General features: G+C 36.2%; 1 protein-coding gene across 2 annotated transcripts in view; it reads right to left on the bottom strand.

Moving 5' to 3' along the window:
* The window catches only part of VPS13B (vacuolar protein sorting 13 homolog B (yeast)), a 429,191-nt gene that overhangs the window by 225,058 nt on the left and 176,545 nt on the right, over window positions 1-27,588 (bottom strand). For both annotated transcript variants that reach the window (XM_010006448.1, XM_010006447.1), the window contains exons 19-20: window positions 16,380-16,489; window positions 8,469-8,616 (exon numbers count right to left, since the gene is read on the bottom strand). In XM_010006448.1, the coding sequence (XP_010004750.1) occupies window positions 8,469-8,616; window positions 16,380-16,489 (258 nt within the window). The remainder of the gene's footprint in view (window positions 1-8,468; window positions 8,617-16,379; window positions 16,490-27,588) is intronic.

The raw sequence follows: 27,588 nt of genomic DNA, 5'->3' as shown, positions 1-27,588 counted from the left end.
ACAGATAAACACAATGTAAATCGTATTCTACAGCACAATCAGCAGGGATAATCAGAATCCTGCATCACTGAATAAGTGCATTCCTCATGACTGGGCTCTAGGTTTGTTCCAATCTCGCATGATTTGTTTGCTGGGAAGCACACACTGCTAATTCTCTCAACTAGGAACACCAGAAACCACCATCAGAGAATTAAAAATAAAATCAGCTGGCTGAAGCACCACTTTTTCCTCACCATATATGTGCAATTCAAAACTGTAAAGCTGATTCAAATTCCAGAACATCCATGATAGCCAACAGCTTAACTGTAATAGCCCGTACTCAACTCCAACAAACAGAAAGGGAACCATTCAACCAGAAGTAATGGAAAATGGAGAAGTAAGAAGAGGTGTTTCAGAACAGAAAGAAGAAACAAACACAGAAGTAACTCCTGAAATGAAGTAAATCCTCTGTTGCCTCTGTTTCCTGTACTGGTAAGTCCCAGAGTTTTGTCTGAAGGGACAGAATAATGTCTTAATTACCCACCAGGCAAGTCCATCAGTAGACAATAGTTGCTAAGAGACTGTAGTAGTCTCATGTGGCTATTGCGTGTGTTTAGTTAGCCCTCTATAGTAGACATGCACACTGGATCAGTTCCATCTGTCTTGGTATGAAGGCTAATCTCCTAAAATAATTATTCTACTCAGCTATTACTGGACTGAAAACCAAGAAACATTTCCTGGCACTGTAATCTGCCTTGTGCTGAAGCCATGAGCCTGCAATACCTAGCTAGAAAACATGATTTGCATGAAACACAAACTAATAAGGGGGAAAAAAAAGGAAGGGGAGCAGCTTCAGGTTGTACAAGTTGAATTTTTAAGAAAACCACTACTCTCATCTTCTAGTCCCATATTGTATAAGTGGTATTTCTGGAAAAATAAACACCACAACTATTTCAATCAACTATCCATCAATCAGAGGCTGCCATACTCACTGTCAATTTCAGAGCACATAGTGGTAATGAACAGGCTTTTTAAAAGTGACTGATCAGATTAACCAGGATTGAGCTACCAGAAGCAGCAGTTATCATGATTAACTTCACAATTTGTGGTTAAAGTACAGTCGGAGTACCAAGCAGCAATGCTGCAAAATTAATCATAAATGTGCTCTCTTTGTAGGAGATGCCACTAGGAAAGACTTGTAGGTATAAATCCTAGATGCCTCCTTTGTGTCTTTTAGCTTACTGGGAACTGTTCGTTCCCAAAAGTCTGATCTATAAACTACACAAGTTTTAAAAAGCAAAGCGACCTTTGGGGAAAACAGTGCTATTCTGCACTGTTAACATTCAGTGAGCTAAGAAACATGAAAGGGAAAAAAAAAATCTGAGTGTGAAGGTCTGGGGGCAAATGGACATTTCCTCAAATAAATCAAAGCAGAAAAGACCAAAGACCAGAGATTTTCCACTACTGAGTTGAGAACTACTGATGATTTGTAGTCACTATTACAAATGCTTTCTACTACTACTACATCATGCTTTCAGGTCTTCTCTCCTTACAACTAGCAACTGAACAAAAGGAAGGTAAAACACAACCTTATTTTTAATTTGTATGTGCTACAGATCTATCATGTCTCAACCCTTTGGTACATGATGACTCATATCTCACGCATTAAGAGGGCACCAGCTTCCTTCTGGTTAGAAAAGGTTATGCTGCTGCAGGTAAACCCTTACTTTCCATAAAAGCTCAGAGAGCTACTACTGGAAAAGAGGTTCACAGACAGACACCAATGTAACAGCCTGCAGTAGAGTAAGTCTCTCCACCATCTCATTGTATAACCTTACTCCAACGCATCTGTTATATGACCTCAACAAGCTGGGCACCCTTTCCTTTACACATCACTTGTCATACAGTTTCTCACACATCAGAACTGAGTTCAGCTGAGAAAAATCCTATTGCAAACTAATAATAATAACTAAGAGGCCACGATGACAGCAGAACGCTTGAACAATATTTAGCAGAAGAAAGAAATCAAAGGCAAATGTACGTTATTACATGGCTTTTTAGGAAAGTTTCTTCCTCTGCTAAAAATCCAATACTTTCTGAACCTTCAGTATCCATCAGAAGCGTTTCGCAGTATTTTTTTTTTTGTTATATCATAAGTGAAGTTTTTCCCTATAACCCCATTCCTGGATGACTGGTATTTGAATTAATCATGTAAGTGAGAGTCTTTTTTCTTCTAATACACCAGGATGATCTGTATTTTAAGAAGTTTGTGCTACTCATCAGAACTCTTGAGAATAAAAGCAGTACTTAACTAACAGCAGAAAGACCTTTAAACCTTATAAAAATATGCCATGTATTTGCCCACATACTAAGTGGTCTTTGCGTAAATAATTTCTTTACTAAGCTTTGAGCATTTTTGCACTGTACTTTACTAACTGTGCAGATAATACACTACGTTTAACAATCCCGATGATAATTAAGCCACACATTCCTTGACAACTAGCCAGAGCCAGTCCTTTATACCAAGGGAAATGGAAGCAGAAGTGTAATGACTAAATTAGAGTGGTCATTCAATGAGACTGCAGTAGAGTAAGTGTTAAAATACAGAGGCTTTTTGACATTTTACCCAACACGCGTTTTTCTAAAGTCAACATATGTCAGTAAACAAAGACAAATGTGACATTAATATTGTTGTGCAAGCAAAAAAAGATCTTTCTGTGTGAAAGTGTGGATTGGCTATGGAATGGTTATGGTCAGCATTTTCTCCCACCAGATTTTGAACTGCACTATTTCTGGAAAACAAACCCCAACTACTAATTTTTGGGAACAAAAATTAAAAACGACTAACACTTTCATACAAATCAATAACAGCCTTTCACAGGCAAAACTGAGCTACTACATGAGTAATTACATAAATGTGTTGTATGTGCACTCATATTTAAAGTCCATGCCTGGATTTATCTTAATATAGCTTATAATTCCAAATAAATTTTATACTATAAAGCAAGAATTTTGGCCTTTGGATTTGTAAGAACTCTTCTTGTAAATGCAGGAGGAGTTCTGCCTCATTTTCTGCCTCTTTAAAAATACATTGAAAGTTCCTTAGTCTTTTAAATATAATCTAAAAATAAACACTCGTTCTTTCTCTCTCAGCTTTGAATTCCTCCATACAGAAAGTGTGTTTGATATACTACACTGGCTTTGTGTTACTAATGTCTTTGCAATCCACACATTGAACTGAAGAAATCATGTCATCATAACACAAAAGTCAAACATTTTACTAGCTATGAAAACTCACAATAATTAATTTTCAATGTAAGTATGTGACTGTCCAGCCATTTAAAAGTTACTATAAATCATCTGTGCCTGGAGACCTTCGTTTTAAGTAAGTCTTCCAAGAACTAAACTCCATTTATAAAAATCCTAGTATTTTCAGGCACTCTAGGTAAATGTGCATCAGATTTAAATTCCTGTATTTTACTTTGCCTATTTAGCATCTCTTTAATTTCATTCATCTTCCCAAATAAATAATCAGTCACACATTTCATAGCAGGCATGAATAAACGATAATTATTCGGTTCATTGAGCAGAAATAGTGACCCACTAATTAAAATACTTCAGATAATCCATTGATTTCTCACCAGCCAGACTTCTCTCACATTTGCCAGTTTTTTTGCATTCCAACAGCTCATTTTAGCAGGATTCTAGTTCAACATTCTAGTTGTACTTTAGAAAAAAACAGAAATAAAAAAATAATAATAATGAAATAATAAATAATTAACTGCATCCAGTTTTGCTAAGTAGAGGTCATATTCTACCACATTACACCCAACAGAAAATTTATTAACTGAAGGTGAAACTTCAAATAAAAACACTAACACAGAATCAGTTGGTCTACATAAAATAGAGATGTCTACATCTAAAGCTTCCCCCTTCTCCACTTTTATGGGAAAGTATTTGATAGTGGTTCAGAAATCTCTTGTGCTAACTTTGAAGGAATTTTAAGAATTACTTTGTTATCACTTGGAGGGAAGTGATGCCATTCAGAGGGAGCTTGACAGGCCTTAGAGGTGGGCCAATGCTAACTGCATGAAGTTCAGCAAGGCCAAGTGCAAGGTCCTGCACCTTGATCAGAGCAATCCCAGCACAAATATAGGCTGGGCAGAGAACGGATTGAGAACAGCCCTGAGGAAAAAGACTTGGGGGTGATGGTTGACAAAAAGCTCAACATCAGCTGACAATGTGCACTTGCAGTCCAGAAAGCCAACCATGTCCTGGGCTGCATGAAAAGACAAAGGACCAGCAGGTGAAGGTAGGTGATTCTCCCACCTACTTTGTTCTCTTGAAACCCCACCTGGAGTAATGTGTCCAACTCTGGGGTCCCCCACACAAGAAGGACATGGTGCTTTTGGAGTGAGCCCAGAGGAGGGTCACAAAGATGATCAGAGGGCTGAAGCACCTCTCCCGTGAAGACAGGCTGAGAAAGTAGATATTGTTCAACCTGGAAAAGAAAAGGCTCTGAGGAGACTTTATAGCAGCCTTCCAGTACCTGAAGGGCCATACAGAAAAGCTGGGGAGGGACTTTTTACAAGGGTATAGAGTGACAGGATGAGGGAGAATGGCTTTACACTGGAATTGGTTAGATTTAGGTTAGACATTAGGAAGAAATTTCTTCCTGTGAGAGTGGTGAGACACTGGCTCACCGACTCTCTTTGTCACATTTCCTACAGAGCAAATCAACAGAGAAAAATAATTAATTATCTTTTCAGCCTTTCTAAAGCACCTTCTTTCATTAAGAGCATCCCTTATACTGAACAGTATGTGTGAGGCTACTTTTGTACTGAAAAATTAGATGCCACACTCAAAGTTGTTGTTTTGTTGTGGTTTTTTTTTAAATATCACTGTCATGTCCAAGCATTCCTAAATATTGGATGACACAACAGACGACAGTGAAAAAAATTTCAGTGTAATGCCTACAAAAGGACCTCATTAGCAGGCAGTAAAAAGAAACACATAAAACTAATTTCATCTTTAAGCAACCAAAGCTAACAAAATAATAATTATTAAGTTAATATGAATGAAAACTGCAAGATACTTTAGTAATGAATGAGCACCCATCTTGAGTATGTCACAACAGACACTTTAGCTTTAATCTCTATTCAAAAACGTGCAGAGGTCAGCTTTCAGAGACTGCAGGGGTCATCTACTGCTGCCTATAATATCTTCCTGTACAGGTATGCTACATATACTGTACACACATATATTTATATACACACATAACTAGAATTTTGTCACTATCCAGACATAAGACTTATCCCTTCTATGCCTGGCTGCATGTCTGCAAATCACTAACAGGGAACTGGTGAATTGCTGAGAATGTGAGAAGTGGATGGATGGAGGAACTAGAATATATACTTACTACTTTTTTTTCCATATTCTTTCTCTATCACCTTACTTGTTCATAGCCACATCATACAAAATCTAAACGATATATTATATATTATCTTGCTCTGGTTTTGAAGCCTCTGTGGTTAAGGGAATGTATAAATAACTACAATTAGAGACTTAAGAACAGAAACCTTGGATTTTCACAGACAGATAGCATATAAATAGTAGTTTTGCGCTTTTCCCATGCTTCATTTTTGGCAAGGTCTCAGCAGCCATTAACTACTAAACTGAACTAAAGATCAATGTTTTAAATCATTTTACAGCTGTGATTACAAACTGCTTTCATTTAATGCACAGGGTATGTTTCTAGCAGTTCAAGGGAGTGACTGCTGAGATCATGATAGACTGGAAAAGGGTAAATTCAAAATCACCACCTGAATATAATGATTTTAAGATACAATCTTTCAATCTACAAATGTGCCTGCTATCAATGTACGAATCTCAGTTTTCTGCCACCTTAAGTCATCTGTAGCTAGAGCCTTGGTGATTAGAAATATGAGGCTTAGAAGGATCATTATCCATTCTAACTGGAATGATTTTGTAGCATAGGTACTATTATAGGCCCTACACCTAATATCTGTGTAGCATTCCAAGAAAAATTAGAAAGAAGAATCACAGGCACCCTTATTTTTAGTTTAATAAACTAATCACTCATTCATCATATTTCAGCACATTATATACCTGTAAAGAAACAAATTGTGAAAGGATCCACTGAAACTTCTCTGAGAATGAGATCTCTTTGTAACCAAAGCAGAGATTTTTTTTTTTATAGTGACATAACGTAAGTGTGAAGGTTTTTACTGTCCCCTGAATCTGCCAACGCAAAGCCAATTTTCACAAGCAGGGCACAACACAATCTCTACAGGAAAAATTGCTAATATTGTGTGAAGTTTCAGGAGGCTATACAGAAAATAAGCCTGCATAGCACTGCAGTGTACATGACTCTCCTTCCTTTCTTTAATTAAAGGAGATCTGTGTGGTCTACTGAAGCAGATAGATGCATCCCTTTAAATAATTTCATTAGAACACAAGTTTTTTGTTCTTTGTCATTCATTTTTATTTTTATTGCCCATTTTTGCATTTAAATCTCAAATACTTTAGGTGTATTAGACCTAGCATTTTATCTCCAGAGTATAAAAACAGGTACTCTCCAGAGTATAACAGTAGGTAGACATTTAAAGCATTGTCTAGCCTTCAAAGCAGCAGTATCAGGCACATTATGTCTTAAAAACAAACAGACCCTCTGCTATTTGTATGTAGTATCACTTGAAAAAAATAGTATCTTTTTCAACAATTTTTTAACAGTTGACAATTAATGAAAACAAATTGAGTAATCTGTTCTTTGTAAGACTTCTAACTCAAAAAAAGAAAAAGCTTATTCAATGTTATCTCTTGAGAAAATTAGTACTATCAACTTTTCCATTATTAGTATGAAACTCTATGTCACAATATTGTTTTATAAAGAAGCCAAATATCTACTTAACCACAAAAAAACCCCAGTATTTAGGTTGAACTTACTTGATAAACTGAAGGAGTAATGTAAGTGGTACCCAACATAAATGAAACCTAAAAAAGGAACTTTACAATGTGTGAAAACACATCTTGATACTGACTTCAAATTTAAAAAGTGAAGAAGTCACGACGCACAGAATCCTTCTTTTGCTTGTAGGATATTTTTTATAATTTATCATTTTGTTTTATCATTTCTGCACTCGAAGACACAAAACCCAACACAAAAGCAAAACTGGCATTCATAGCATTTCTAGATTTGGAGCAGTAATATTTTCTTTCAGCAGACTATTCTGGTGGGATCATTACTGCAGAAAAGAGAATGCTCAAGGTGAAGAACAAGAATGACTAAAGACCGAAACTCACTACCAAGCCGAGCAGGTACCGGATTGGGACACAAAGTTTCAAAATGCAAGAACAAAGCTACTTCTGCAACCTCCATGAATACTTTCATAAACATGTAATTAACAGAGACTAATCTAGCATCTGTTTATGTAAATAGCTGGTTTTGAATTCCAAATCTTAAAAATGTTCTATCAAACTGAACATTTGTACTGTGTTGACAGGGACAGCATAGAACTGACCTCAAGAATAAACAAACCATAGTATTTATGATGTTGATACAGCACAACAGATGACAAATATAGTTAAAAGAAGAAAATACTTAGTACAGTCTTGTCATTACAGTCCTTTTGAATTCAAAATAACAATTAAACCTTACCACTATTGGGCAAGACTGTAATCTGTTTCAGCAGACAACGCTTTCAAGAACTTTATTATTATGTGGAAATAAACATCAAAGGAAAAGATAATTTGTTCAGTGTATTTCAGAAGGATTACTAAAATTCTCAGCTGGATAGTCACTTTTTTTTGGATGATCTCCTACTTTACTGCTTGCAGACAGCACTGTATTATTAAATAGCCTAGAAAATCCCAGAAAGCCATATCATATTGATTAGTGATAACAAAGTTTAACTTCAGCACCCTTAAGTGGACAGAAAATATTCCTAAATTTAATAACTAACTGAACTCCAGAAACAGAAGTGCCAACAAATGCATTTTCTACGGAAGAGTGATTTTCAAAACATTCAATTACAACTGTTTATAGACAAATCTTGACTTTCACATATGCCAGACTTTAAGCAATGTGAACAGACTGACTGAAATCAAATCGATTAATCACAGGGGATAAAGTCTGATGAAATCACAGACTAAATATGAAATATTATGGCAAACAGCATATATTCTATTGAAAGTGCATCTTATTTATCTTTAGAAAAGATGTTACATGAAACTATCCAGGCCGCAAAGATACTATCTAAACAAAAATGAGAAGAAAATTAAACACATATTTCTAAATGGCAAGTTTTACTATTTTTAATGCAAAAAGTTGCAATTTTCTAGGAGAATATTTCTTTAAAACTGAACATTGTTCCAGAGTATTTGCACGGCTGATATTGATCAATTCTGGACGCTTGTTACTGAAGGGGGTTGCAAAGGCAGAATAACTAGTTTCATGTAAATTATCATACCTGTTACTGTTTTTGTTTTGACAGGGCTGCTGGCATACTCAGAGGCTTGATTTGATTGCTGCCTTGCCAAGGGTGCACTTCCAACTGATGCTTCATCCTCTTTTTTTCGAGTTACTGACACAGCAAGGGGAACAGCTCCCACAGACTGCTAGGAAAAGAAAAGTATTGTGAACCACCAAAACACAGTAATACTGAATTATGACATTGTCCTGAGAAGTGTGCCTTAAACTACATTTTCACAATGTATAGAAGACAACTTGAAACGATTGGAGCACATTTACAACAACAACAACAAAAAAGTGAAATAGGATTTATTTACTTAAAATACCATGCTTGCTAGCCAATCAAAATGCACATGAATAAGCCTGGGTGATCACCAAAGAAAAATAATTATCTAAATGTTTAATGGAAACTGGAAGATTTTAGCCAGATACAAATATCCCAAAGTTTTGCAAAGAAATGTATCAACCTTCATTAAACTTTGAAATAGAAGATGCATTTTCATTCATCTATTATTATATTTATTCCTCATATTTTACAAATAAAAATTAATTCTAACAACTACAGATTTTGAATAGTTTTGTCTTTCAAGTAGATCAATAAATGAGAAACAGCTCCAAATTAACTCTGTTAAATAAAACTAAGGGCATTAAAATCTAGTCTGAAAGACTGCATCCTTATTTTAAATATTAGAAAATAGTGATGTGTATTAATCCTCATGAGTTCTGGAAATGGAGGCCCACAAATAAACACAGTGTATTGGCTTTATTGTTACTTGTTTTACTAACATGAGCTAGAAAAGACAAAGTAAGTTAAAAAAATGAGGTCCTCAATTTTGCTGTGTATTTGGCTGTTAACATTTAGCACAGCACTAACTGGTACATAAATTGTAGATGTACCCCAGTCAACAAAAGCAGAATATTTCTACCGTTGATTTTACAGAGAGTTATCATTTAAAGATGACAAAAGTGTTTTTTTTCTAAAGATCAGACATTAAGTTTACATGCATCTTAATCAGTTTTTGTGTAATTTAATTTTTTTGGTATTGGACTGAAAATGCAATCCATATAGCTGGGTAATGAGAACCTCACACGTTGCATTAAGAATCTCTGTGGGAAACAAATTCGTGTGAGGTGGGCAATATGCTAGTAAATTTTCTCCAATAGAAAACAGATCACTGAATTGAGCAGTGTGCAACACGTGCACACATACAAAACCCCAAAACAAACAGAAAAATAATTTAATTGAAGGAGAATTACTTCCAAACGCCTTCACCAATTTCCACTATAAAAGTAAATTAAAATAAGAAAGACAAGTAATTAATCCTGCTCCAGTGAAAACAATCAACTTACATATACAGTGGTATGCAAAGTTAATTGGGAAACACTAAAGTCAATGACAAACAGAACTCTCATCTCTCCTCCTCCCTCTGAACCTACAGTCATCAGTTCTGTCTCCAAAAGCACTAAAAAGTCATTCTGGAATATAGTAACGTGCCATTCTAGTGTCCTCCAACAATAACAACAGAAACTCATCAGCTTTCAAAAGACAAGTTTAACACCACAGAAATACTTGCCACGTGCACAGAGAGAGTGAGTGTGAAGTTCTGTAAACTTTTGTCAGCCACATTACATCACTTATTTTAAAAATTTAGTAGCTTATCTGATACAACTTTTCCTAAGGCAAAGCCATCTGCAGCTTTCCCATAACAGCAACTATGAGCCATGATTTGGCAATTCTGGATATAAAATTGCAAGAACATTATTTTGCCAAAGTGAAGCAACAGTTTCTGAAGAATGAACACAGACAATACAAGACAGTACAAAAGACAACAGGATGGAAGTGCTGTCTGAAGAAGCAGTATCTATTTCTGAACATTAAAGAAATGGATCAGCAGTATATAACAGTAAGTTACACCACTAGTCATATAGTGAAAAACATCAAGGCTATCACAGCCAGACAAAGCTGGAAAAAATTATGACCAAATATTGAGTGCTTGAGTGCTGATCTGGACAATGAAACAGCTGTTTCATCTTTGCTCATTGAAATCAAGCCTGGTGTTGCTGTTGATGACGCCCAGTACAATCTTGTCAGGTTTTTGGCAAAAGATTTCTGGTTAAAAGAATGCAGAAGATGAAAGATCAACATTGAACGAGATGGAAAAGGATCATCAAGATTTGGGTTTTAGCCACAAAATTATGAGGAAATTGTGGCTTGGGAAACAGCAGATGACAAGAGCTCCACAGCTGTATGAGAAGATGAATCTGATGGGAAAGGAGACATAGCAGGCAAGTGTTATCAAAAACATTTAATCACATGAATCCAAAAACCTAGTGACAAAATAATATGTAGTGAAGTTCAACACACCGACTTGGGATGTAAGCTTTATGGTTACTAATTGGTAGTGTTATTAAGAAGATGAATAAAGAATATTTTATAAAGTTCTGCAACCATGGCAACATTTCTATGAGGTTGTTATGTTGACACAAAGTCAAAATCAGATTCTGTTCTAGAATACTGACCATGGTTTTATCAATGCAATAATGTTTTGTGGCTAAAATACACTGAGTACTAGAATAATAATAATTCATGACACTCAAAATAAGAACATTTACTCATTAACTGGTATTGTTATTACAATTAAATTTCTAAGTGGTGGCTAAAAACCTACAGGAAAGCTATCCTCTTCCAAATTTTAATTTTACTAACACACATAATCTAACACACTACACAACATGTTAAGTACATGTACACAACACACACACATATATGCCATTTATGCACGGAATCTGATCAACAGATACAGATAACATTTTTATTTTACATCATACTGAACAGTCAACATAACTTTGGAAATATTACAGATCTAAAATCAGAGAAGGCGCAGAAACAGCAATAGCTAAAAAACAACCTGCCAAAAATACCAAGCCCCAACCATTTCCCGATTTGTATGGGGATACGCCTGCTAACTGAAGCTAAAATATTCTGTAAAATGGACTCGTGGAAATTTGCCCCAGGTAGAATAAGTTTTTATTTTACTTGGTATTTTCAGTAATAAAGTATTTTATTTCTTGATTATAACTTCCCACAAGTGTGAGGCTGAAGACGATACAGGCAGATCTGGGAACATGAGAAATGCTTTCTGAAGAAAACTTGACCAACTGAGCAGACAAGTAACTTTGATTTGAGGGATGCCTATATAGACACCTCCCTGATAACAAAGGAATGGCAAAAAAATATTCCATTATAGGAACTTTAAAATTATTACTAAAGGAAAAAAATTAAGCACTGCCTTGTGAAATGTTGAGTTCAGAAGCCTCAGCCAAGACATGAGTTGCCATCTTTGAAATGATACCAAACCCAGCTATTCTATACAGTGGGTGCTGCATGCACATAGACTGACGTGCACATGTGCAGTAGCTTGCAACCAGCAACCTATTTGTAACCAATGAAGTCTTTGGAACAGGGACAGATGACAATTCTACTCAACACATGGCATTTTGTGAACATCTAAGATCACTGTCATGCAACGCCATCCACTTCTGAGAAGAATACTTACCTATGCTGCAAGACAGATTCACGGAATTATTGAGGCTGGAAAAGACCTCAGAGATCATCAACACCCCCACATCAGCTAGACCATGGCACTAAGTGCCACATCCAGTCTTTCCTTAAACACCTCTAGGGATGGTGAGCCCACAATTTCCCTGGGAAGTCCATTCCAATGTCTGATCACCCCCTCCATGAGGAAGTTCTTCTTAATATCTAACCTAAACCACCCCTGGCACGGCTTCAGGCAATGGCCTCTCACCCTGTCACTAGTTCATTTAAAAATGAACACAAATTTTGGCTGATACACACAAGACCATTTAAAAAAAAAAATCAACTTAAACTTCTGTTCCATTTTAAACTCCACTTAAAATCTAGCACAGGTTCATCAACCACCAAGCAGGATATCTAAGATGTGTTCTGAATTTGCTGCTCCAACTTCATGGATTGGTATTAGTTACTGAAAAAAATGGTAACCAAAACATTTCATAAAAGTTACAAACTCAGGAAACAAAAAAAATTATTATTTTTTAACAGCCAGATAATGTAAAATATGTGATTTTGATGTGGAACATATGGATGGAGAGCAATGTATATGGCTCATTGTAGTTTTCCCTTCAGCAGCCAAATAGTCTGTATATAAAGCAGAATAATTACATTTTTATCAGATTTCTTCTTAGTGTACTAATGCTTAAAATGTAAAACTGAAGAGCAAAATATTTACATTAATAATGTAGCTATGTGTGCAGCATAATGTTATTTATAAATATTGATTTCTTTAAACCTTTCCTAGTATTTCCATTTTATAGGTATAACATGGCAAATGTCAGTACAAAAAGATAAACCATTGAATAACTTTCTCCAGAATGCATTTCACCTCTTCTTCAGGTTTTGAACCAAAGGAGAACAAAATTAAGAAGTATATTTTTAATGTATTCTTGCCATATTAAGCACTAGAAAGTTGAGAATCAATCCATCAACCATTAGAACTATCACACAATAGGTTAATAATAAGGTGGTAGGACAAATTAACTTTTTCTTCATATATATATTTAGTGGCAAGTTCTAGTTGTCGTGGTTTTTATTTTAAAGCAATAATTTGGTCTAAGTATCTTAAGAGGCAAGCTGTTCAGGTGTTGAATTAAAACACCTTTAAGACATCTCTAGCTTATAAGTAAAAAATCTAAGGATTTTTAAAATAAGTTTTGAACTTTAAGTTACAATAATTGATTTTATGAAGTTTATTCCTTGTTCTTGACCAAGACTCAAGTTACCTCAGCTCAGTATTATTGAAGAATAAACTAATATAACTTAACAAATTCAATTCCAACAGTTACTGTCAATTTAAAATATACTGTGCCTTGGGTGTTCTGGGTTTTTGTGTTTTAACCTATTAGTTGGCAAAGGTTTCTGGTGTTGATTATTGCACACTGTACACATGGCACAGTGATCCAAACAGGAAAGGAGATCTACCAGGAGTGTCTTTTTTAGACAAAGCAGCATGCAATACTTGCTACACTTATTATCTGGAAAGCTTGTCAGCTGATGATGAGGTGAAAACTCCTATAACAGGTATTTTTTCCTTACCTCTTCTTGTCTCTGTTACAAATCCATTGGCATTTTTTCCCCTTTTCTGATGCTAAATGACTGTGTTTTATTCTGTTTGTACATTATTCAGAGCTGCCAGATATTAAATCAACATAAAACACTTTTGAAAAATGTGTATAAATTGTATAAATATTATGCAATATTAACTAATTTCTTGAGTTTAGAAAAGGAGAGCAGGAGGGCAAAAGAGCTGAAAAAGAGCCAGCTAAATATTTAATTGTGTATGGGAATAAACCCTGATAGCAAATCAGAATACTCAGGGGCTTCTTTTCCTAGTGGAAGAGGCTGAGGTACTGAGTGCCACCTTCATCTCAGCCTTTACAAGCAAGCTTTGAATCTCAGCTTCCAGGGACCAGGGGTGAAGGACGAAAAAAGGAAGATGTGCCCTCAGAAGAAAAGGATTAGATCAGGGAATAATTAAGCAAGCTAAATGTAAGGCTGTGGGCACTAATGGGGTGTGCCCCTGGGTGCTGAGAGAGCTGGTAGCTGTCATCACAAGGTTGCTTTCAACGTTCTTTGCACCACCATGGCGAAAGCGAGGTTCCTGATGACTTGAGGAAAACAAATGTCACTTCTATCTTCAAGAACAGCAAGAAGGAAGACCTAAGGAACTACATGTTAACTTCACCTCAATCCTTGGGAAGACAACTAATACTGGAAACCACTTCCAAGCACATGGAGGATAAGAAGGCGACTAAGAATAATCAGTATAGTTTCACCAACTGGAATTAATTCTTGACCAATTTGATGACATTTTATTAAGAAATTACTAACTAGCTTGTTAGATGAAGGGAGACCAGTGAATATTGTCTACCTTGACTTCAGTAAGGCCTTTGACACTGTCTCCCATAGGAGAGCTGTCCCCCCTCCCAGAGGGGCACCAGGCTGAACAAGAGTCAGAAAGAAACTCTTGCTGAAAAGAAGATGAATTGTATCCTGGGCTGCACTGAACAAAATAATGCCAGCAAGTCAGCACAGGTGATCCCTCTCTACTCAGTGCTGGGTCTAGTTCTAGATTCCCCAACACAAGAGAGACAACATAAACAAGGTTACAGACAGAGGTAGGTTTAGCAACAGTCTAACAGTAATAAATAAAAAGGGGTGTAGTCCTCACAGGGCTGCATGTATCCCCACATTCCAAAACAGCAGTTGTTCCTTGTTCTATTCCAGTTGAATGTAATCTCAGTAAGGCCAAAGAGAATTACATGTTCTGTTGGCTTCATCACATTAATCTTAAAGAAGTACGACCTTATGGAAAAATAATTGAAAATTTATGAGCTTTGTAAAAACATGTTTACTTTAATGCTTGCCTCTGACCTACTTACTTAAATTCAGAAGTTACTACTTGATAGAATGTGTACACAGAACCAAACATACCAAAACAAATTTGAAAGATGATCTCCTCTGAAGACAGGCTGAGAGAGTTGGCATTATTCAGCTTGGATAAGAGATGGCTCCAGGGAGACCTTACAGTACCTGAAGGGGGCCTACAGGAAAGCTGGGGAGGGACTTTTTAGAGGGCATGTAGTGACAGGATGTGGGGGAATGGCTTTACACTGAAAGATTTAGATTAGATATTAGGAAGACATTTTTTCCTGTGAGGGTGGTGAGACACTGGAACAGGTTGCCTAGGGATGTTGGGGATGCCCCCTCCCTGGAGGTGTTCAAGGTTGGATGGGGCTTGGAGTAACCTGGTCTAGCGGGAGGTGTCCCTGGCCACACCTGAGGGATTGGAACTAGATGATCTTCAAAGTCCCTGCTAACCCTAGCCATTCTATGATTATATGATTTTCTAACTCGTTTCAGATAAAACTCACAATTATGAAAATGACAAGAGTAAAGAATTTGTATTAAGAAGCCACAAAATTTTAAAATATCTTAACATTTAAGGACTCTGACACCCAAGAAATTTCTGAAGTGTATTTTCATCTGTTGAAATTCTTTAAGGTGGTTAGAACAGAGGAAGAAAAGAGTGTTCTTGGACATTTTTATTGTAACATTTACCTGAAAGCACCAAGGCCACTTAATAATTGACCACTGAGAACAGAACATTAGGCTACACAGATCAGTAGCTTGATAAATTATGACAAATTTAAGCTTTAAACTATTCTAATGCTCTGCCAAAAATCAGTTAAAAATAAACTTAAAATCAGGACAGACCTGAGTTATTTCCAGGTCAGGAGTATGGGGCATGAATGAATACATCAAAGAAAACAACATTTCATACAGACTCACAGTCAACTTCTTGTATCATTTCTGACCACTTTGTATGCAAATATGTGTTTTGACATTATATACAGAATCTGTTGCAGCTTTCATGTATGCCAACTTATGAATTATATAGTTAATCTACTAAAATGGGTTTTAGTAAGAGTAGTGATTTTATAACAAGCCATGCAATTATTTGATAGACCATCCCAAATGGTTAAAATATTATTTAATGTTCAGACTCAGGAGGCTTGAGGTTTCACTGGTTAAAACTCATTGCAAAATATGCATCCTACACAGTGGCCACCAAAAAACATTCTCACTATTCTTTTAATTAAACATTATAAATTAAAACATTGTGAAATTAAAATTTTAATATGCAAAATGTAACGTTTTAAATATCTAGAAAGAAGTTAAACACTATGCAGCAAACTATAAAGAACAGGGTGACAGAAAACAAATATGTGAAACAAGAATGCACTACTGGCATACGTGGAAGAGAAAATTTCCCTTCTTTCCCACTCCTTTCCCTCCAAAAATACATACCTGCTGAATGTGTCTACTAGCTCTCTTCTGAGGTTGGTAGATAAGCCAAGTATACAGGACTGGATCAACATTAATTGCTAATCCTTGTATGCTGGACAAGAGTACTGCACCTACACACCACAAAGAAAAGAAAATGTAAGCTACCTGCTAAAGAATCTCCTTCTGTGTATTCATTTTTCTTGCATACCAATCATCTTTGATGCAGACTTTTGTTTGCATTGGAGTTACATATATATTTATTTTAAATTCCAGTAAGAGTAATAATTAAAACATAAACTTCAATCACTCCTTGAAAGTGAGAAACTTCCTAGCAGTTCCAGTATTATGGACACACACACACACAAAAGCAGAGAATTGCATTTTTATTTTTCTTATTACAATTTCTTGCCAAGAAACACGCTTGTTTTCACAAAGTTCTGTGTGTAACTGAATACACACAACACCTTTCTTCAGATTCTCAGCCAACAATAACATTATGCAAGAAATGAGTCAATGAAAGCCTTGTCAGAAAGGAAATATAATGCATGACTGCTCCCAACCTCAATGAAGAAAAATGTGGTGCAGGACGTAGGTCAATTTTAGGCTAGTGTTCTGCCCAAAGCTGCTCAGGACAAACATCTTACATACAAACTTGGTCATGAATGTTCTTTAGGTAACTAGTTAGATAAAATAGGGCAAATCTTTGAACTCTGCTAATGTTGGCCGTCTCAGTATGGAGATATATTTTACAATATATCTTATTTTCATTAAATTTCACTTTTGAAATCCTAGGATTACAAGATAAGGCTACTGTACCTTCATTTCTTAAAAGTAAACTTACAGTTTTCTTATGCTTTTGAATGAAAATTTACATGGGAAACATCAAGGCTCAAAATAGGAAAAAATCTATTCTCAGTATCCAGAAATCTCAGCATCTACTTCAAGCCAAGGACACTTAGACCCGAATTATGACACACCATTTCCATTAAACCTGCATTAAAAATCTGATGATGTATTAATGTCATGAGGCTTTTGTTTTAATAGTACAGAAAAAGTATTTGTTGCAGCAGAACCTAATTACAGAGCTGTAAAATTCAGAAGCAAATGGATTAATAAATTAAAAACAGAAATCCTGGTTACTGGAAGGCCCCAGTACCAACCAATTTCTAGAGAATCACAGTAGTTCTATAATCCAAAGAAATATAGTTCCTAAAGAAATATTCACTATGAAATTTACTCTGTAGTATACAATGTAATTGTGCAGCAATCTGAATTTAATAATAAATTCAAAAAGCCTGTCACACAATTCAATGTACTTGGCAAAAACAAGCAAAAACATACGGTCCAAAACACATAATTCTTCACCAAAATTGTACACAGGGAAAAAAAATAATAATTATAAAAATATATAAAAAATAGATAACTTATGAATTTATTGTATACAACAAAATTTTTAAACCAGCTGAATTACAAATGGCAGAAGACCCACCAACCTGGGGCGATGCGAGCAAAGCCTACTGAGTACAATGGGAAAATGGCAGTCAAGAAATAGACAAAGATAAATCATCTGCCTAGCACAGACTTGGGAGTTGGAACACACTCCTACAGACAGACTAGTCTATGTGATCTGATGGCTTTAAATGTCAGTAATAAACCTTAGAAATAAATCTGCATCTTAAGGCAAAGCTGATGTCAATCATAAAGGGGTAACGTGCAAGTAAGAAGACCCATGAATATGCCTTGTGGCAGGATCTGGAGAACACTAGAAAAAGGAAGCAGAAAGCAAGAGAGAATTGACAAAGTATATGCTACAATCACTAGCTTTTATAAGATAATTGGATGCTAAAGTAAGAGAATCCTGCATCTTTAACTGATATTAAGAGATACCGCCTGTAGTCAGCATTACATAATGAAAAGTTTAAAGTATATGTGACATGGTAAGTGGAAGTCGGAGACCTCCCAAAGAGTGAGGAATAAAGTCAGCCTACTGGCAAAGTAAAAAAAAATAAATAAAAAATCTCACAGCAATAACAGACTTCAGAAGAAAAAAAAAGAAGTGTTACTCTAGTGCATGATGCAAGTTACCCCATTTAGTTTTTTGTTTACTGTAAAAAATAAGCGAAAGCTAACATGTTCAATACCATTAAGTCACGCTCTGAACTGAAACTATCTTTCCAGTTCAGTGAAGTACAATCCCATAAAAACTCTGAAGTAAGGTGGACCAGAGAGCAAAAGAGTTTATTTTTCAGTTGTCTTTTGTCTTTGATAGCTTGTGTTTGGGAGGAAAAAAACAACAAAAAAACCCCAGTACAAGTAGTCAGATAAGCAATTACATTACTTGCCTTTCAATTTGACTGTCAGGTAACTTTGGCCTCCTACCAAGCCATTTCTGTTACATTGAATTACTGAAATTTACTGCCATATTTACTACTCAGCCACTATATTCAAAGAGTAGTTTAATCACCTACGTAAAGTTCTTTTCTGTGTAGCAGCTGTCTTCAAAATAAATAATCGTGTAGCCAAAGAACAGTTTCTCAGATTTGCCTCATTCTGCTCCCCTTCCAATCTCCTAAAATTGCATTTTCACGTCAAGAAACAAGAATCCCTCCATTTTCAAGGAAGATGTCACTGATGTGAGGATCAAGCTGTAAGTTGGCAGCAGACTCCTTAAACGTCTAAGAAAATACTTAATTGCTATTTTGTCTCTGTCAAAATGCAATGCTTGAGTTTCCTGGATTTCATTAAGATTGTGGTGAACTTTCTTTTCTCCCCTCCCCTTTTCTCCTTTTAATTAAATTTACATTTCAGAAAAAACAGACCTTAGTCCCATACCATACTAGGTTTCCTTTCCAGATTCCAGTTCTTGCCAGAGTTATCTATTACATCTATCTAGTAAATTATTTGAAATATAAGAATCAAACCCAACACCATGTAATCTTTGAGTGTTTGAGAATTTCCTCAGTCATTTGCCAGGTGCAGTTTGGGCAAATAATTTTCTTTCCTCCCCAAATGTTGGCTCTCTCCTGAAAGAATGAACCAAGGAGGGGCTGCAGGCGGGTGGCGGAGGAGGATGAACAGGAGGCAGCAGAGCACAGCTGTGCTTGGCACTCTCATCCTGCAGACAAGCTTCTTGACAAGCTTCCTTGGATGATGACAGCTGCAGCAACAGCACTCATCTTCCCAAGGGACCAGGGGGCCCACAGAGCATAACCTGGGGCCTCCTTCATTTGGGTTGGCTCTGCCACCACCTCCTCCTACCTTGAGGGCTGAGCAAAGACTACTAGAGCAGCAGGGAGCAGAGGGTTGCTAGCCTGGGGCTCCAGCCCTGCCCCCCTTCCTTCAAAAGGGAAATTCAAGTATCTGGTAAGTGGCACAAAAAGGAAATACAGTGTACTTCTTGTGAGGTGGAAGAGGACACCTGGGGGATACAGCTGCAGAGAAAAGAGGCCAGAGGTAAAGGCAGGGTAGGTGAAACAGGGTAGAGTTGAGCAGCAGTGGTGGTGCTGAGGGATGTTCCGCAGTGACGAAGGAATGGAAAGGGCTTCAAATATCACAGAGACAGAAGAAAAGGATAAAGGCAACAGGATGATAAAAAGGAGTGCAAAGGTGAACATGCACTTTGGGAAGGAGAATGGAGGTGGAAACACTTGGTGAAAATGGCTGTCTTTCTGGAGGTCTAAGAACCTTGTGAGTGAATTACTCAATAGTTTGTGAAATACTCTCAATAGTTTGTGAAAAAAAATTACTAGGAAGAGTAGACGGTAATAATAAGTCAGAAATTTACTAATTGAAACTCAGTATTTAACACAACAACAATAACATTCTGGAATGCATTAGACATTGAGAAGCAGCCTTGCTGTTTATGTGCAGAAAAATATATTTTATCTCTGCAACGGTGAATGATCACCTTGGCAGAATTACTTCTAAATTCTGCTCTGTTTGTACACAGCATTCAAACACTGTTATTTCCAGTGAGAACTCTCAGTAATACATTTTCGATATTCCCCTATAAAATGAACTGAAAAACATTTACAGGAAACTGAAGTTTAAGTTATACTTAATGTACACCTTCTATTGGGGAGGGATCACAAATAAGAACAAAGGGAATTATCTAAAATAAAAAACAATTCTGACAAGTTCTGCTTATTTTTAGTAACCAAGTAACTGAAGACAACATTACACCATCCATGTATATCAACTGCACCATGAATTATTTTAGGACTGAGGTCATGACTCCTAGTTGTTTCAGGACACATGAATGAATGTAAAGTAGGTGCTGATACTGGCTGAGTTAGCATCATTAATTTGGCATCCGATTATTTTAAAAGATAACAGAAAGAATAAATGATCTTTTTACTTATTATCTTACTGTTTTGAAGGGCATTTCCACTAAGGCATACTACAAAAATGCAGATCTGCACATTACACCCAAATGAAGAGTTCTTTTTTATAAAAGTATATAGGTAATTAATTCTTTCTGTTAGTTGACTCAGAACAGATGCATTGTAAATCACTGAATGTGGAAATATCTAACTCTGTTTAATTTTAGCCTGGGAGTCAACTAAGGGAAAAAGAGTGCTCTTTACTACTCTGCTCACTGCCAAAATGGCTCGCTTACCCACATTCCAAACAGGCTTTACCAATTAGCTATCCCATGGCACCACAGTCATTTTCAGTCAAATCCCATAGTGAAGAATGAGAGCTGAAGTAGGAGTTAGAGATTGCAGCTACACAGCATAAAAACAAAGCAAGCAACCTTTTTATCCACTTTGGAACATCAACAAAAAGCCAATGATTGCCTTGCAAAATAATCAGCTTGTCTAAGAGACAGAGTCCTGCATTTCATCCTAAATTGCCAAGTCAGATAGAGGAAACAAATATTTCAAACTACATCATTGCTAATGTGATTGTGAAAACTGATTTTTACATTATACCAGCTACTATAGGTTAATAATTTTTGTGTAACTACTGAAATATACATCTGCATATCTCCCTATTCAAAGTTAACTTGAAAGTTTAGGGGTGTCCTTTTATGTAAACATTATCCTGATTTTCTCTCAAAGAAAAATCTTGAAGTCTACTGTACTTTCATAGTTTTATGTTCACCGAGTGCTTAAAACAAAGGTGAGGAGAACCAGCCTCAGCCATTTCATATAATCTCTGCCCTTTGATGGTGATAACAGTATTGAATCAATTTAGTATTTTGTCTTCCTTACTGAGGAAAAATGTTATAACATGTTGAGATGCAGGTTTTCACAAAATGTTAGAATTTTCATATATTTAAACTATTTTGCTATATGTTTTTGGGAAACAAACTATCTTAAAATGCTGCTTTGTTTTCCAACATTGATTTGAGCAAAACTTTCCTTTCCTTTGGAGAATATGGTGATGTGGGCTCACGGAAACAGTTTAATAAGCAGTAACAATCAAGAAAAATAAGAAATGTGTAGGCAGCTGTAGTATACAAAAACGTCAGCTATATTTGGATGATTACTTGATTGTCTCCATGAAAACTTAACAGTAATATTCCTATGCTGAGCTGCATACCATCTCTTCCCTAATGTCTAGGTTTTTAATGCGAGAACATCTAATTCAGCTATGATTTCCTTATGTTGACTTTTAGGTCCCGTTCATGTATTTTAACCATCATATTTACTAATCCGTAAATACAAGGAAAACGAGGAGCTCAAAATTCAACTTACAGAATGGACTATACAGATAGAAAGCAAGGATATAATATAATGACTTCAAAGCCATATTGCAAATAAGGGAATAAAATTAAACGTACATTTTAGAAATCATTAAGTTTTTACAACACTTAGTTTGTTTTATTCAACAAAAGATTTGGGAGAAGTACAACATTCAAGTTGCCCAGAGGGTTACATTTCCACTCAGAAGATGCAGGGTGGCATAAACTGACTCCAAGCAGAGCCTGTTACAAGAGAAAACCACTATGCAAGCAGGTATTCAGAAACCCGAGTGCTTGCAACTAACCACTTCAGTTTACAGAGCTATCAACCAAAGTCTGGTCCCTTTGTTCTGTTTTCCCCAGAAAGTCCCACTAGAAAGCAATCTAACATTTGATGTTATAAATCTGATCGTCAGTCTAAGTCCTTAAACTGTGTTCGTTATGAAACTTCACATTTAAGATCTGCTCTGCTAGCATCACAATACTTCCACATATAAAAGAGTTCAGCTCTGAGGCTACCAACAGTTCTGCATCTGACACCACCACACTTCCATATATGACAAAGATTATTTGTACCTCTAACTAATGCAATAAACTACATTAACTTGCTCATACCTTACCAGTTTTTCAAAATGTCAACAAAGGTTTGAGAATATTAACATGTTAGTTTCGTGACAAAAGAACTCAAATATGTCTTGTAACATTAAGGTTGTTCCTTTTTGTTTTCCACATGGAACAAGTACAACTTGCAGCCACTCACCCAAGAGGAGATTGTACACTCCATTAAAGTAAAAAGTTGTTTGGTGCTCTCAAGAAGCTATGCGGCAATTTTCCTAATTTTTTTTTGTTTGTTTGCTCTACTTGGCTGAGACCTCCTTGGTCCTATTTTAGAGACTGGTGGCTCTTTTTCATATTACAAGGACTTTCAGTCTCACTTGTAAAATGCAGTAATTCCAGGAATGGATTTCTGATGAACTACTGAAAACAGACATCTTCTCAAGCAGACTAGAAATAAAGCATTTATATAAATATTTTTTTGTTAGAAGAATGTTTCTAATTCCTATATTTAACAAATTGAGATTAGAAATTAGAGGAATAGGGCAGTAAATCCCTTCCTTCATTTGATCTCAGAAGTCTAGTACTACTTTTGAATCATATTCTATTCTACAACAAAAATGCCAACAAATTTAATTATAGAATAAGAAATATCATGGCTCAAACCTAGTATTGTCCTAAGGAATCAAAAAGTATATGGATAAAACAGATTTAACGATATGGTCTGCTGGCATTCACTACACAAATTCCATGAGATGTTTAAATAGTTTAAAAGTAACCACGCTACCTATAAGGGATAAGAAAGGAAGTTAAATAGATTAATAAATTTGAGATTTAAAAAAATATTTAGAAGAAAAGAAAGAATGACAGGAAAACATGGAAGAAGGCAGAGCCCTGCAGGGACCTGTGCTGCCCAAGAAATTCCAGGAAATTAATGTGGTGAGTAACTGTGCTGAGCTATCCAGAGTAACCAAGAACAAGGCTGATTGAAAGATTCCCAAACTATCCCATCTGACTGAATACAGATAAACATACTTTTCTTGACGGGTATTGCTTCCTCATACTCTAACTTTACATGTAAAATGATGACTGAGCTGACTGCTTTGACTCAGGAAACAAGATTTCTGTTAATCCTAGAAAAGTTTTAGCTCAATGTTCATTAGGAAGGAGGAACAGGCAATAAAACAGAAAATATCATCAATACCACTGCATAAATCCATTGTATATGCAGATACTGAGAACACTGCATGCAGCCCTGATCAGTCAAAAGAGCCAGTTTTAAGGATTCAAACCTGGAAACTTCTGTTTCACAATACCATTCATTCAGTATTTATGCTCTCTGATTCACTCTATGCTCTGTGCCAAAAGCATTATACATTCTCCAAATCCCAGAGCAGGGAGCACAGCAATAAAAATGTATACACACATGTATCTTGAATTTCGCTTACTGGTTAAGTAATTTTCTCTTCTTCATTTTTAAATGATTGCCTATTTACTACAGTCAACTCCAAAGCAAATGGGTTTTAAACAACTCCAGCTCCAAACCACCTGAATGTGGACCTCAGAGCCTTAGACAAACTGTAATGGCAATACCTTTTTTCCAAATGCAATATTATTTGCGTATTTTTATGACTGCATTGTTCTTAGTAGGGATGTACACAGATGTGTAAATACCACCAGTAGCTGCACCTTTACACAACGTTAATTGATGAAAATACCAGAGTTTACAGATATGCAATACATGAGTTCTAATTGTTGTAGACAATCCTGCAGGACAGTTTGGTTAAAAAAAAAAAAAAAAGCCTTCAAATTCCACACCGAAACTGCTGCACAGAGAGCTTCAGCTGAAGGTCAAAGGGCCACAGAGAGCCAAGCCACCACATGTCAATGGATAAAGACCTCTTGCAAGTGAGTGAGGGAAATAATTCTTTGACTGAGTGACTGTAAAATCTTGCAGTTGCTTATGGATAAGCATTGTCCAAAAACTTCTACCTGCATGTGGGTATTCTCAGTCCTCTTTGAAGGAGTGCTGGCTATCAGAAAGACTGTTTTCTTGGAAAGGCAAAGCTTCATACTGCCTATTTCACAAAATGAACATTTTATTCCTTGCAGAACAACAGGACTGCAAGAACACTGAGAATCAAACAACTCTGCACCAGTCAGTAGACTGAAATTGAAACCACAGCATCTGGATAGACAAATTACTAATCTTCAAGATCTAAAAATCAGACTGAATACTCCAGCTGAAAGCTTTTGTAACAGCAGGTTGAGGACCATATTTGACTTGAATAAGCAATATATCATGTGATCTTCCTTGCTGTGAATGAGGATGTTTTCAATAAGGGAAAAGCAAGGCTGAAAAACTGTGTGACCTATTGTGAGATGGTTTAGTGCAAAGCTCATTAGGGTGCAAGCTTCCAGTATTCTAGGTTAATATCTCACTGGAAAAAGCTGGAGAAACTGAGAGCAGAAGTCTCAAAGCTGTCTTAAATAGGCTGGGTTGGAAAGGATTAGTCATACAGAACCATGACTAGACTTGTGAAGCACCTGTGCAGTTAGAGATAGGGCAGGAGGACATCAGAAGAGAAGCACAGATTGACTTTTGTCTTTAAAGGCCAGACTTTCTCCACTTCATAACAAAGACACGTGTACTGGGTAGTTCTCAGCCCAGAAAACCAGCAAGGAAGATGACATTAGAATCATCAATAATTAATTCAGCTTAAAAAAAGGAGAAGATAGCTGAGGTCTGCTCAAAGGCTGTAAAATAATGGGAAATAGATCTTTGCCACAATCCTTGATTTCTCACATGTCCCAGCAGCGAAGAGAGGACCACGTGCCATAATCTCTCTTAACATAGAGAATTATGTCAGTCATGGTCCAAATGCACTGCCCTTAACTGAGCTATAAGAATGCCTAGTAAGGTCTGTCAACTGTCCTATGAAAAACAGCACAGTGAAGCTTTACTATATTCGGTTTACGAGCCATGATTTCTATGATCTGTAACCACACATCACAACATACACAAGGACACTGTTACCAGGACTGCACCCTCCCTTTCTCTATGACAGGATTGGCATAGTGATACCACACCTTTTCTTCTATTGTGACATAGCATAATAGGAAGATTGTGAAATAGCTATATAGTTAAAACAAGGAACGCCTCAAAGTATCTCCTCCTAAGTGATTTTGAATACAAAATCCAGATTGTTACTTGGTACATGTACCAACAAAAACACGGGTTTTAAACTAAAACCAGCAAATGCTCTGAAAACTGCCAAAAAGTTTCTTAATACAGTTCAGCTTCTGTATTTACAAACACCTCACTCTTGTCTGCCAAAATGCTATTTTGCAATTTCTCACAGCAGTATTCCTCTGAGAGCTGAAACTGGATTCTTCCCCTATGGCAGCAGAGCACCATGAGAGCTATTTTCATTCCTTCTTCAGCAGCTGAACTTTTGTAGTTTTGAGACTATGGATACCAACAGGTCTTGCACTTTCAGTTTTACAGCTGAAATATTTTCAGCAGTAGATGCTTTATGTTTATCAAAAGTAATTTGAATAATACACAGCTGTAGTGTGTGTTTCCCTTCTTCTTAAACATTACAGCTTCTCACAGGCAACACAAAACACACAGAAGATTTCACATAATTTCTTAAGTGCTCCATTAAAATAATACACCCACAGAGATGGAGGAATAAGAAAATTTAGGAAGGCAAGCAAGCTTTACAGTAGAAATTCTAGCTAAGGTTATGCTTTTCTATAGCAGAAATGTAAATGGAGGAAGAACAGAAAACTATGTATCATCTAAACAGAAAATTCTAACTAATTGATATATTCCTTTATATTGCTTGAAAAGACTCTACACCAGTGATTCAATATTGCAATAAATAGTATATAAATGAGCTGCCAAAAAATGAGCCAGAATAAAAATAGCCACAGTACATTACACTGTCCAAGCTGTGACACTACAAGATAGGTAAAGTTACACAGGCAGTCCTACGGTAAACTTTCCTTTTCCTTTTTTTTTTTCCCCCTCCTTTTTTTTTAGTATGTGCACTCCAACAGAAACCTGGTACATAGGGATTGAGCTGTAAGTAAATGTTTTCTTCTAAAACCAAAAGCACCAAAAACTTGTAAAATTTCAAATTTGTAGTGCTTGCTTAACAAACATAAAATGGGCAGGTTTTCTAACGTACAGTCAACCCCGGTTCTTTTTGCAGCCAATGTCTGCACAGGCAGTAATTTCAAAAGGGGTTTGTATTTGCTAAGAACAGTAAATACAAACATAAGAAGCTCATTTCATTGAACCTGTGCTCAATTTACACAAACAAGGAAAAATTACATTTTAGAGGTAAACTTAATAACATATTAACCCCAAATCTGAACGAAATGCCACAAGTCTGTTAAAATTAATTTCCTTTTCAGCTTTACAGTACCATTTTGATATAAAAGCCTTCATCAGTTTATGAAACCTGCATGTAAGAAAGGAGGGAGAACAGATAAGCACCTCCACATATGCTGAAATGCTTGCAACCAAGAAAAAACTGGGCATGGATACTGTCCACATGTACTGAAATGGTCGTGCTGAAATACAAAAAGGCTTGGACTAACTGAAATATCAAATGTGGATATAAGTCTACGCAGACCTAGAAAAGGGGAGCCAGCTTCATAATGTCTTGGGAATGTGTAGTTTGAAGAGACTATAGAAAGGTTTCAAATTAACTACATCACATATTGGAAAACTTTTTGAAGACAGAGTGTACTAGTAACTAAAAATCCACACAGTGTAAATATCAAGGAAAAATACCCTGTTGTTGCATACTGTGAAATGCCTAAAATTCTGATTTAAATTATATATCAGCATATTGAATAAGTGCAATCTGGATTCTTTGCCTGCACTGTTTTCTGTTACTTCTCTAACTTTCATCTGGGATGCCAGTAAACTCAGTAGAATAAATAACATACTTTTGTATAATCTTCTTGCAA

The sequence above is a fragment of the Chaetura pelagica genome, unplaced genomic scaffold (assembly GCF_000747805.2).
Source record: "Chaetura pelagica isolate M959 unplaced genomic scaffold, ChaPel_1.0 scaffold76, whole genome shotgun sequence".
Taxonomy (NCBI): Eukaryota; Metazoa; Chordata; class Aves; order Apodiformes; family Apodidae; genus Chaetura; species Chaetura pelagica.
Note: the sequence above shows the minus strand (reverse complement) of the source record. Positions and strands in the feature narration are given on the sequence as shown.